At 42.0% G+C, this 12,695-nt stretch overlaps 1 protein-coding gene across 11 annotated transcripts in view; it reads left to right on the plus strand.

Moving 5' to 3' along the window:
* CCAR1 (cell division cycle and apoptosis regulator 1) overlaps positions 1-9,612 on the plus strand; it is an 83,501-nt gene extending 73,889 nt beyond the window's left edge. For 8 of the 11 annotated variants that reach the window (XM_026455313.1, XM_026455309.2, XM_023205067.2 and 5 more), the window contains 6 exons: positions 3,019-3,101; positions 3,422-3,568; positions 5,136-5,256; positions 5,360-5,545; positions 7,227-7,432; positions 8,896-9,612. In XM_026455313.1, coding sequence (XP_026311098.1) covers positions 3,019-3,101; positions 3,422-3,568; positions 5,136-5,256; positions 5,360-5,545; positions 7,227-7,432; positions 8,896-8,955 — 803 coding nt within the window. In that variant the 3' untranslated portion in view covers positions 8,956-9,612. Of the gene's footprint in view, positions 1-3,018; positions 3,102-3,421; positions 3,569-5,135; positions 5,257-5,359; positions 5,546-7,220; positions 7,433-8,895 lie in introns of those variants that run through there. The other 3 variants (XM_026455314.2, XM_026455315.2, XM_026455316.1) reach the window with 2 other exon arrangements.
* Positions 9,613-12,695: the final 3,083 nt, after the last annotated feature.

Consider the following 12,695-nt stretch of genomic DNA (forward strand, 5'->3'; position numbering starts at 1 on the left):
GAGACGGGGTTTCACCGTGTTAGCCAGGATGGTCTCGATCTCCTGACCTCGTGATCCGCCCATCTTGGCCTCCCAAAGTGCTGGGATTACAGGCTTGAGCCACCGCGCCCGGCCAAAAGATTCTTTTCAAAATATTACTTCTCACTGACACCACACCTAGTCACCCAGAGCTCTGATGGAGATGTACAAGGAGATTAATGTTTCATGGCTGCATCATCTATTCTGCAGCCCTTGGATCAAAGAGGTAATTTCACTTTACTCTTTTTTTTTCTTTTTTTTGAGACAGGGTCTCACTCTGTCATGCAGGCTGGAATGCAGTGTCATGATCATGGCTCAGTCCAGCCTTGGACCTCCTGGCCTCAAGTTACCTCCCACTTCATCCTCCCAAGTAGCTGGGATTACAGGCATGAGCCACCATGCCCAGCTGATTTCTGGGGTTTTTTTGTTTTTTTTTTTTGAGACGGAGTCTTGCTTGTCGCCCAGGCTGGGGTGCAGTTGCACGATCTCCGCTCACTGCAAGCACTGCCTTCCGGGTTCACGCCATTCTCCTGCCTCAGCCTCCCAAGTAGTTTTTTGTATTTTTAGTAGAGACAGGGTTTCACTATGTTAGCCAAGATGGTCTCGATCTCCTGACCTCATGATCCGCCCGCCTTGGCCTCCCAAAATGCTGGGATTACAGACGTGAGCCTCCATGCCCGGCCTGATTTCTGTATTTTTAATACAGGCAAGGTTTCACCATGTTGGCAGGCTGGTCTCGAACTCCTGACCTAAAGTGATCCCCGTCCACCGTGGCCTCCCAAAGTGCTGGGATTACAGGTGTGAGCCACTGTGCCTGCCCTCAACTTTCAAGTCTTTTTATGAAATACAGTTCCTTTTTAAATTTACTTTTTTTGCTTTTTAGAGACAGGGTGCCCAGGCTGGTGCTGAACTCCTGAGATCAAGCAATCCTCCTGCCTCAGCCCCACAAAGTGTTAGGATTATAGGTGTGAGCCACCACACCCAGCCAAAAAATACATTTCCTAAGGCTCTTGCTACCATAGTATATATTATTGCCTCTGATGGGTTTGGGGAGAGTAAGTTGAAAACCTTCTGGAAAGGATTGACCATTCTAGATGCCATTAGAAACATTCGTGGTTCATGGGAGAAGGTAAAAAATATCAACATTAACAGTAGTTTGGGCCGGGAGCAGTGGCTCACACCTGTAATCCCAGCGCTTTGGGAGGCCAACGTGAGTGGATCACCTGAGGTCAGGAATTTGAGACTAGCCTAACCAACATAGTGAAACCCCCTCTCTACTAAAAAATACAGAATTTAGCCAGGTGTGCTGGCAGACATCTGTAATCCCAGCTACTCGGGAGACTGAGGCAGGAGAATCGCTTGAACCTGGGAGGCGGAGGTTGCAGTGAGCCGAGATCATGCCATTGCATTCCAGCCTGGACGACAGGAGTGAAACTCTGTCTCAAAAAATAACAAAACAGTAGGTTGTATGAAATTGATTTCAATTATTGGCCTGAGGCAGTGGCTCACACCTGTAATCCCAGCACTTTAGGAGGCCAAGGCGGGTGGATTACTTGAGACCAGGAGTTTGAGACCAGCCTGGCCAACATGGTGAAACCCCAACTCTACTAAAAATTCTCATGGATGACTTTGAAGGGTTCAATAATTCACTAGAGGGAATAATTGCAGGTGTGATAGAAAGAGCAAGAGAACTCAAATTAGAAATGCAGCCTGGCCAGGCGCGGTGGCTCAAGCCTGTAATCCCAGCACTTTGGGAGGCCGAGGCGGGCGGATCACAAGGTCAGGAGATCGAGACCACGGTGAAACCCCGTCTCTACTAAAAATACAAAAAATTAGCTGGGCGCAGTTGCGGGCCCCTGTAGTCCCAGCTACTCGGGAGGCAGAGGCAGGAGAATGGCAGGAACCTGGGAGGCGGAGCTTGTAGTGAGCTGAGATCGCGCCACTGCACTCCAGCCAGGGAGACAGAGAGCCCCCGCTCCAAAAAAAAAAAAAAAAAAAAAAAAGAAATGCAGCCTGAAGATGGGATGGAACTGCTGCAATATCAGGATAAACTAAACAGATGATTGCTTCTTGTGGATGAGCAAAGACTGTTTTTTTGAGATGCAATCTACTTCTGTGAAGATGCTATTAACATTGTTGAAATAACAAAGGATTTATAATATTACATAAACTTAAGCAGTGGCGGTATTGGAGGGGATTGATTCTATTTATATGTTTGTTTATGAGATGGAGTCTTGCTCTGTTGCTCAGGCTGGAGTGCAGTGGCGCAATCTCGGCTTACTGCAACCTCAGCCTCCCGGGTTTACACAATTCTCCAGCCTCAGCCTCCTGAGTAGCTGGGACTACAGGCACACGCCACCACACCCCACTGATTTTTGTGTTTTTAGAGACGGGGTTTCACCATGTTGGCCAGGCTGGTCTCAAACTCCTGACCTTAAGTGATCCACCTGCCTCGGGCTCCCAAAGTGCTGGGGTTACAGGCATGACCCACTGTGCCCGGTGATTGACTTTAATTTTAATAGAGGTCATTCTGTGTTCCAAATGCTATCAAACAGCATCACATAGGGTCTCACTTTTCACCCAGGCTGAGTGCAGAGGTTATTCATTAGCAGTCACTCCCCATCTTCCCTGAACCTCTTCAGTCCTAGGCAACCATAAGTCTGCTTTTTGTTTCTGTAGATACTCTGGACATTTCATATAAATGGAATCACATAATAAGGGATTTTTTGGCGACTGGCTTCTTTTACTTAGCCTGTTATCAAAGTTCATGTATGTTTTAGCATAAGGTTTTCTCTTTATTTTTATTTTTGTTGTTGTTGTTTGAAAGACAAGGTCTTAATCTGTCACCTAGGCTGGAGTGCAGTGGTACAGTCATAGCTCACTATACCCTCGAACACTTGGCCCTCCTGAGTAGCTGGGATAACAGTCATGTGCCACTGTGCCCAACTTGAAAATATGTGTATTAATGACTTTTTTGCCACTGTTATACTTATTTTACAGATAGGGATGAGGAAGAAATGACCAAACGAGATGACAAAAGAGATATCAACAGATACTGCAAGGAGAGGCCCTCTAAAGATAAGGTATTTATTGAATACTGTATTCTTTTTAATATGGTGATATTTTACATCATCTAAACATAACACAGTTGTGAAGTTTATTAGTCCTTATCCATCTATATTACCACTAAGTAAAATTCTGTCAGTTGTTTTTTTGTGGCGATGTCAGGTAACTAGTATGTCTGATTCCTTTCTCTCATATTCATATACCAGATTAACTCATTTTAGCTAGGATGAGGCAAATGTCTTATTAGATTATTGCTATTTTATGCACAGTCTCCGTTTCTCACTTTTCAGGGGTAAAAAATTTGGCTACTATGTTTTCTACTTCTCCATTTTCTTAGGAAAAAGAAAAGACTCAAATGATCACAGTTAACAGAGATCTGTTAATGGCTTTTGTTTATTTTGATCAAAGTCATTGTGGCTACCTTCTTGAAAAGGATTTGGAAGAAATACTTTATACTCTTGGACTACATCTTTCTCGGGCTCAGGTAATCTATCTTGTGAATATTTAAAAGGAAAACATTTTTTAAAAGTTACCTTTTCCAGTGAAAAGTTAATAGAACCTCCGTTGATTTTTTGATATATTAAAGCAACATAAGGGCCAAGCGTGGTGTCTCACGCCTATAATCCCAGCGTGATTGGGAGGCTGAGGCAGGTAGATCACTTCAGGCCAGGAGTTTAAGACTAGCTTGGCCAACATGGCGAAGCTCCGTCTCTACTAAAAGTACAAAAATTAGCTGAGTGTGGTGGCACACGCCTGTAATCCCAGCTACTGGGGAAGCTGAGACAGGTGGATCTCTTGAACCCAGGAGGCGGAGGTTGCAGTGAGCCAAGATTGCGCCACTGTATGCCAGCCTGGATGACAGAGTGAGACTCTGTCTCAAAAAAATAAATAAATATAAAGCAGTATAACACAAACCAGTTGTAAAACACTTCCCTTCTCCCTCTCCCTCTTTTTCTACTTCTTAGGACTATAATATATAAAATTCTAGATCTTTTTGTAAGCAGCTCAATTCCATTTTTATAAACAAAATATGAAATTATTCTGTACGTTTTGACTGGCTCTTTTTTTTTCATTCCACAGTATTCTATAAATACATTCTACCATGAAAATAGAAACCTGCCCCATTCTTTTTATAGCTGCACAGTACCCATTATATAGATGTACCGTAATTGACCTACCTAGTCTCCGTTGCTGGTGGTTTTCATTTATTGGATTAACCAACTATGCTATAATAAATCATCCCTGTGCATACATTTTTATCAGTGTTATACTTTTTAACAATGAAGTTTTATTTTTTCTTTTCTTTTTTTTTTTTTTTTTTTGAGACGGAGTCTCACTCTGTAACCCAGGCTGGAGTGCAGTGGCCGGATCTCAGCTCACTGCAAGCTCTGCCCCCTGGGTTTATGCCATTCTCCTGCCTCAGCCTCCCGAGTAGCTGGGACTACAGGCGCCTGCCACCTCCCCCGGCTAGTTTTTTTGTATTTTTTTAGTAGAGACGGGGTTTCACCGTGTTAGCCAGGATGGTCTTGATCTCCTGACCTCGTGATCCGCCCATCTCGGCCTCCCAAAGTGCTGGGATTACAGGCTTGAGCCATCGCGCCCGGCCGAAGTTTTATTTTTTCAAAAGTAACTTGGATCTTACTCAATTCCATGGATTTCCATCATAAGTGAAAATTACAGCTGGGCGTAGTGGCTCACACCTGTAATCCCAGCAGTTTTGGAGGCCGAGGCGGGTGGATCACCTGAGGTCAGGAGTTCAAGACCAGCCTGGCTAACATGGTGAAACCCCGTCTCTCCAAAAATACAAAAATTAGCCGGGAATGATGGCGGGTGCCTGTAATTGCAGCTACTCTGGAGGCTGAGGTAGGAGAATCACTTGAACCCGGGAGGCGGAGGTTATAGTGAGCCGGGATCACACCACTGCACTCCAGTTTGGGCGACAAGAGCAAGACTCTTTCTCAAAAGAAAGTGAAAATTAACACATAGTTTTTCTAAGAGAATCGAGAAATGTATTTTCATCTCTTTATTTTGTTTACTTGCATGCATAACAGGTAAAGAAGCTTCTTAATAAAGTAGTGCTCCGTGAATCTTGCTTTTACCGGAAATTAACAGACACCTCAAAAGATGAAGAGAACCATGAAGAGTCTGAGTCATTGCAGGAAGATATGCTAGGTCTGTGCATGTTAAGATTTTGCTTTTTAATAAATATACTAGTAATTAAAGAAGAAAAATAACATGAAAATATGTGATTATGAAATAATATTTTATATTACAGGAAACAGACTATTACTTCCAACACCAACAGTAAAGCAGGAATCAAAGGATATGGAAGAAAATGTTGGCCTCATTGTGTACAATGGTGCAATGGTAGATGTAGGAAGCCTCTTGCAAAAATTGGAAAAGAGCGAAAAAGTAAGAGCTGAGGTAGAACAGAAGCTGCAGTTACTAGAAGAAAAAACAGGTAAGGGTCAGCATTGGATATGTTCATACTTTTAGTACCCTGCTGGGACATGTATATGTTTATGTATGTACATACACATGTACGTACCTGTGTACACATCTGCATATGCATACCACATATTTTCATCGAACTATAGAAGGAACTTTTTAAAATTTTTTAAGGCCAGGCGCGGTGGCTCAAGCCTGTAATCCCAGCACTTTGGGAGGCCAAGACGGGCGGATCACGAGGTCAGGAGATCGAGACCATCCTGGCTAACATGGTGAAACCCCGTCTCTACTAAAAAATACAAAAACTAGCCGGGCGAGGTGGCGGGCGCCTGTAGTCCCAGCTACTTGGGAGGCTGAGGCAGGAGAATGGCGTGAACCCGGGAGGCGGAGCTTGCAGTGAGCTGAGATCCGGCCACAGCACTCCAGCCTGGGCGGCAAAGCGAGACTCCGTCTCAAAAAAAAAAAAAAAAAAAAAATTTTTTTAAATTATTTATTCGTTTTTAAGACACGGTCTCACTCTGTCACCCAGGCTGGAGTGCAGTGGCACAGTCTCAGCTTACTGCAACCACTGCCTCCGGGCCCAAGTGATTCTCCCACCTCAGCCTCCTAAGTAGCTGGGGTTACAGGCATGTGCCACCATGCCCAGCTATTTTTTGTATTTTTGGTAGAAACGGGATTTCACCATGTTGGTCCTGGCCTCAAACTCCTGACTTCAAGGGATCACCCACCTCGGCCTCCCATAGTGTTGGGATTACAGGCGTGAACCACCGTGCTCTGCAAGGACCTTTACTTTTCATTATTTCTGGTTCAGGTTATAAAATTGCTTAGCTTTATGTGAATCTTAGGTCTTCATGTACATTCTCAGGTTCATTGTTATCTGTTGCATCATTTTAATCATCTTCTAGTTCCACTTTTTTTTTTTTTGAGACGGAGTCTCTCTCTGTAATTCAGACTGGAGTACAGTGGGGCTATCTCACTGCAACCTCCACCTCCAGGATTCAAGTGATTCTCCTGCTTCAGCCTCCCAAGTAGCTGGGACTACAAGTGTGTGCCACCACGCCCAGCTAATTTTTGGTATTTTTAGTAGAGACAGGGTTTCACCATGTTAGCTAGGATGGTCTCGATCTCCTGACCTCCTGATCCGCCCACCTCAGCCTCCCAAAGTGCTGGGATTACAGGCATGCGCCACCGCGCCTGGCATCCACTTAGTTTTTACCAGTCTGTGTTCTCTAATCTATACAATCATCTAAAAATAGAACATAGGTTTTGAAATAATACAAGTTAAAAATGTAAATGAAACAGACCAGGCACTGTGGCTCCCGCCTATAATCCCAGCACTTTGGGAAGCCGAGGTGGGCGGATTGTCTGAGGTCAGGAGTTTGAGACCAGCCTGACCAACATGGTGAAACCCCATCTCCAAAAATACAAAAATTAGCTGGGTGTGGTGGCACGTGCCTGTAATCCCAGCCAAGATCGTGCCACTTCGCTCAAGCCGGTGCAACAGTGAGACTTGGTCTCAAAAGTAAATAAATAATGAATATTGCAGTGTGCTTTATGGCTAGTGAAATTGACAGATATTGCCATTTTATGGAATTCAGTCAGCTTTTTATTTTCACAGCTTAAATATTTTAACCCCAAAGTTAAATTTGAAATTTTAGGAAGTAAAATGTTAATTTTTGGATTTTTTTAAACAGATGAAGATGAAAAAACCATATTAAATTTGGAGAATTCCAACAAAAGTCTCTCTGGTGAACTCAGAGAAGTTAAAAAGGACCTTAGTCAGTTACAAGAAAACTTAAAGATTTCAGAAAACATGAATTTACAATTTGAAAACCAACTGAATAAGACAATCAGAAACTTATCTACGGTAATGGATGAAATCCACACTGTTCTCAAGAAGGTGAGAAATGTTGTATTTTTAACATTTTCATAGTTTTTAAAATGATGCTTTTAATGTATTTTAATGTTATTAAGCTCTTAGTGATTATTCTAAAAGCAAATAATGATATCATTCTGTCCTTCCTGAGATGAGTAAAAAGTGATTCCCAGGCCAGGCACAGTGGCTCACGCCTATAATCCCAACACTTTGGGAGGCCAAGGCGGGCGGAAGTCAGGAGTTCAAGTCCAGCCTCGCCAACATGGTGAAACCCCCATGTGTACTAAAAATACAAAAAAAATTGGCCAGACATGGTGGCAGGCACCTAGCTACCTGGAAGGCTGAGGCAGGAGAATCACTTGAACCTGGGAAGCAGAGGTTGCAGTGAGTCTAGTTTGCACCATTGCACTCTAGCCTGGGCAACAGAACGAGACCCCATCTTTTTTTTTTTAAAAAAAAAGGTGATTCCCAAAAGGTGTTGTTTTTCTAAAACTTAGTTGGAATGTCAACATGATTTAAGAGTACAGACTTCTTAAAGCAAATTTCATTTATATTTCTTTTTATTTATTTATTTATTTTTATTTTATTTTATTTTTTTTTTTGAGACAGAGTCTCGCTCTGTCGCCCAGGCTGGAGTGCAGTGGCCAGATCTCAGCTCACTACAAGCTCCGCCTCCCGGGTTCACGCCATTCTCCTGCCTCAGCCTCCCGAGTAGCTGGGACTACAGGCGCCCGCCACCTCGCCCGGCTAGTTTTTGTATTTTTTAGTAGAGACGGGGTTTCACCATGTTAGCCAGGATGGTCTCGATCTCCTGACCTCGTGATCCGCCCGTCTCGGCCTCCCAAAGTGCTGGGATTACAGGTTTGAGCCACTGCGCCCGGCCTATATTTCTTTTTAATCCAGAGTATAAGTTTGAACTAAACCATTCACTTCACTTCTCTGTGGTTTTTTTCTTGTTGTTGTTGTTGTTTGGTTTTTTGTTTTGTTTTGTTTTTTTGAGACAGAGTCTTGCACTTTTGCCCAGGCTGGATTGTTAGCGGTGCTATCTTGGCTCACTGCAGCCTCTGCCTCCCAGGCTCATGTGATCCTCCCACCTCAGCCCCCTGATTAGCTGGGACTACAGGTGTGCTCCAGCACACCCAGCTAATTTTTATATTTTTTTAGAGATGGGGTTTCACCATCTTGCCCAGGCTGGTTTCCAACTCCTGGGCGAAGCAGCCCTCCTATCTTGGCCTCTCAGAGTGCTGAGATTACAGGCATCTGCCACCACACCTGCCCCATTCACTGCATTTTTAGACCCCATTTATTCTTGGGCAGAATTGAGGTAAATGCTTCGTCACCATTAATTTCAAGATATTAAAATTAATTTATTGTTCTTTATCACTAGAAAAAAGTATACCAAACTGAATACCATTATGCTCTAATATCAAAGTAACATTTAAGAGAATCTAGTAAAATATACTTTTTCCTTCTCTGTTGTCTTATAGGATAATGTAAAGAATGAAGACAAAGATCAAAAATCCAAGGAGAATGGTGCAAGTGTATGATAAAATCCATGTAGTGATGAGGAATGGTGTTAAATAATGTAATATATAAAAATCATGATATAAGAATGTTTGAAGGTGATGCATGTTTGATTTTATTAGTATACATGTCTTTTAGTTCAAATGATGTATAAAGTTTTACGAATGTGAGTTTCTGCTTTTGAAAATTGCTTGTAATTCCTAGCCTTCAAATTATTAAACACTCCTCGAGTGAAATAATTTTGCATTGCAAAGTGTTTTAGGATGAACTTTGTTATAGTTTTAACTCCAATAAAGTTCATCAGTTTAATTGACTGTAGTATTTAATTACCAAATTTCTTTTATGAAAATGCCTAGAAATTTTTAATTTTATTTATAGAATTATTAGGTTTTAAAATTTTTAGTTCATACGTTAAAATTTCAGTCAAAATCATAAAATAGCATGATGCTTAATTTTTGCAAGTTTTTTGAAACAAATTTTTTTTTAACTCATCACCAAAAAATCCCCTCTTGATCAGTAAGCATTCATTAAAAATTCAGTTTAGGCCGGCACGGTGGCCTACGGTGGGATTACACAACTGTAATCCCAACATTTTGGGAGGCCGAGGCAGGTGGATCACCTGAGGTTAGGAGTTTGAGACCAGCCTGGCCAACATGGTGAAGCCTCGTCTCTACTAAAAATATACAAATGAGCTGGGCATGGTGGTGGGTGCCTGTAATCCCAGCTACTTGGGAGGCTGAGGCAGGAGAATCACTTGAACCAAGGAGGCGGAGGTTGCAGTCACCCGAGGTCGTGCAGCTGCACTCCAGCCTGGGCGACAAGAATGAAACTCCATCTCAAAAAAAAAAAAAATTCAGTTTATCCAAAAGACAGTGTATCAGAAAGAAAGAAGCAATAGAGAACTAGTATTGTTCTTGTATGCGTTAGACTTTACATAATATTAGTTGTCCTGATGTCAGTGTTACTGCTTTCAATTAATTTTTCTACTTTCCCAGAATAGCATCTATATTGCTTTTAATTTTGAGGGTTTAAAAAAAAAATGCAGTGTATGTCAAATGTACAGTTCAGTACCAAGCCCGTAGATGTCAGTATGATGCCTTAAGTCTTTAATTAAAGATATATTTTTTAATTAACCTGTGTACTTCCTTCAGAATTTTAGTGGATACATGAGGTGACTTCACTGTAGAATAAAAACAGTAGGAAATATGAGTGGTTCTCAACAGAGGGTGAATTTATCCCTTAGAGGACATTTGGCAGTGTCTAATGAGGGTTTTTTGGTGTCACAATTGGGTGGGTGCTACTGGCATCTAGTTGGTAGAGGCCAAAGATATCACTAAAAATCCTTTGTTGCAGAGGACAGCTCTCCACAACAAGAAATGATCCAGCCAAAAATGTCAATAGTGTCCAGTTTTAGAAACCCTGCTCTAAAGGAATGTAAGGTTAAATGACATTTTGTCTTCCAAGTTTTACTAGTGAAAACTTAATGGAATCCGTAAGAGATTATTAGGATTTTTGTATTTAAATAAATTTTACTGGAATGTTTCACTGTCATATAAAATATATGGTATATTAGAGTTTTGTTTTGTTTTGTTTTGAGATGGAGTCTTGCTTTGTCGCCCAGGCTGGAATGCAGTGGCTTGATCTCGGCTCACTGCAACCTCTGCCTCCCGAGTTCAAGCAATTCCCCTGCCTTAGCCTCCCAAGTAGTTGGGATTACAGATGTCTGCCACCATGTCCAGCTAATTTTGTATTTTTAGTAGGGATGAGGTTTTTTTACCACATTGGCCAGGCTGGTCTCGAACTCCTGACCTCAGGTGTTCCACCCACCTTGGTCTCCCAAAGTGCTGGGATTACAGGCGTAAACCACTGCACCTGGCCTATAGTTTATTTTATTTTATTTTGTTAGAATAATGGCTAGGTGTTCTAAATAGATGAATATAAAAATGTAAAGTGCCATTTATGTGTGACTTAGGCTAAATGGAATTCACATGGCTATTACTAAAAAATGGATTACAATACCTCAAATTCTTTTAGACCAATTTTTGTCTTAAGTTACTGTTTGTGGTCATATGGCTTGTTGACCTCCAAAACTAGATTAGAGATTGATCTATAATTATTATATAATTATGATATAAATATTTCCTTCATCTTTAAGGTGAGATGAAACAGTTGTTGAAAATGTTTTTTTTCCTTCTTTCTTTTTTTTTTTTGAGATAGGGTCTCGCTCTGTTCCCCATGCTGGAGTGCAGTGGTGCCATCTAGGCTCACTGCAACGTTTACCTCCCAAGTTCAAACAATTCTGGTGCCTCAGCCTCCTGAGCAGCTGGGATTACAGGCATGCACCACCACACCAAGCTAAGTTTTTTGTGCTTTTAGTAGAGATGGGGTTTTGCCATGTTGGTCAGGCTGGTCTTAAACTCCTAGCCTCAAGTGGGCCACCCACCATGGCCTCCCAAAATGTTGGGATTACAGGCGTGAGCCACCATGCCTGGCCCACAAAGTGTTTTTTTGTTTGTTTGTTTTTTGTTTTTCAAGGGACAATCTTGAAGATAAACTTTTAACTAAAAGAGTGATGATAGTAAAAGACAGTAATGATAGAGTTCCTTGAAAAGAGTATATTGTTAATAAGAAACATATAAAGTACATTTATGAGGCTTTTTTTCCTCCAGATGAATTTAAATCAGAATAAAATTGGGATGACAGAGAAAAAGACTGAACCTTTCAATCATATTGTTACTTAGGGGTAAATTTCTTATAAAATAATATCTTTGGAAGTAGAAATTGAGATGACTAAGGAAAAAAGCAAGTTGCACACAGAAAAATTGATTTTGGCTAGGGCACAGTGGCTCACGCTTGTAATCCCAGCATTTTGGGAGGACAAGACGAGTGGATCACCTGAGGTCAGGAGTTCAGGATCAGCCTGGCCAATATGGTGAAACTCCATCTCTACTAAAAATACAAAAAAAAAATTAGCCAGGCGTGGTGGCGGACACCTGTAATCCTAGCCACTTGGGTGGCTGAGGCAGAAGAATCACTTGAACCCTAGAGGCGGAGGTTGCAGTGAGCCGAGATCACACCATAGCACTCCAGCCTGGGCAACAAGAGGGAAACCCCATTTCAAAAAAAAAAATTGATTTTAGAGAAAAATGAGGGAAGAAGAACGTGTTATTGCCTTTCCTAATTTGGGTATTTATTCAGAAGTAAAAACTAGTTTCTTTTTATATTCTTTCACCTGATGTTGACCAAGCCAAAAAGTTTCATCACATCATAAACTAGGTCTGTGATGATACCTAATTTTCCTACCCTTTTTATGTTCTGGATGCCTATTTTTATATTTCTAATTTGTGGTTTAGTCATTGTAGTAGGCCAATGCAGGAAATATAAGAATATAATATTTCTTACAGAATTAAGCCTGAATCCGCCCAGGCATGATGGCTCACGCCTGTAATCCCAACACTTTGGTTTGGGAGGCCAAAGCGGGTGAATCACCTGAGGTCAGGAGTTTGAGACCAGCCTGGCCAACATGGCAAAACCCTGTCTCTACTAAAAGTGCAAAAAGATTGGCCGGGCACGGTGGCTCAAGCCTGTAATCCCAGCACTTTGGGAGGCCGAGACAGGCGGATCACGAGGTCAGGAGATCGAGACCATCCTGGCTAACACGGTGAAACCCCGTCTCTACTAAAAAAATACAAAAAACTAGCCGGGCGAGGTGGCGGGCGCCTGTAGTCCCAGCTACTGGGGAGGCTGAGGCAGGAGAATGGCG

The sequence above is a fragment of the Piliocolobus tephrosceles genome, chromosome 9, assembly GCF_002776525.5.
Source record: "Piliocolobus tephrosceles isolate RC106 chromosome 9, ASM277652v3, whole genome shotgun sequence".
NCBI classification, from domain to species: domain Eukaryota; kingdom Metazoa; phylum Chordata; class Mammalia; order Primates; family Cercopithecidae; genus Piliocolobus; species Piliocolobus tephrosceles.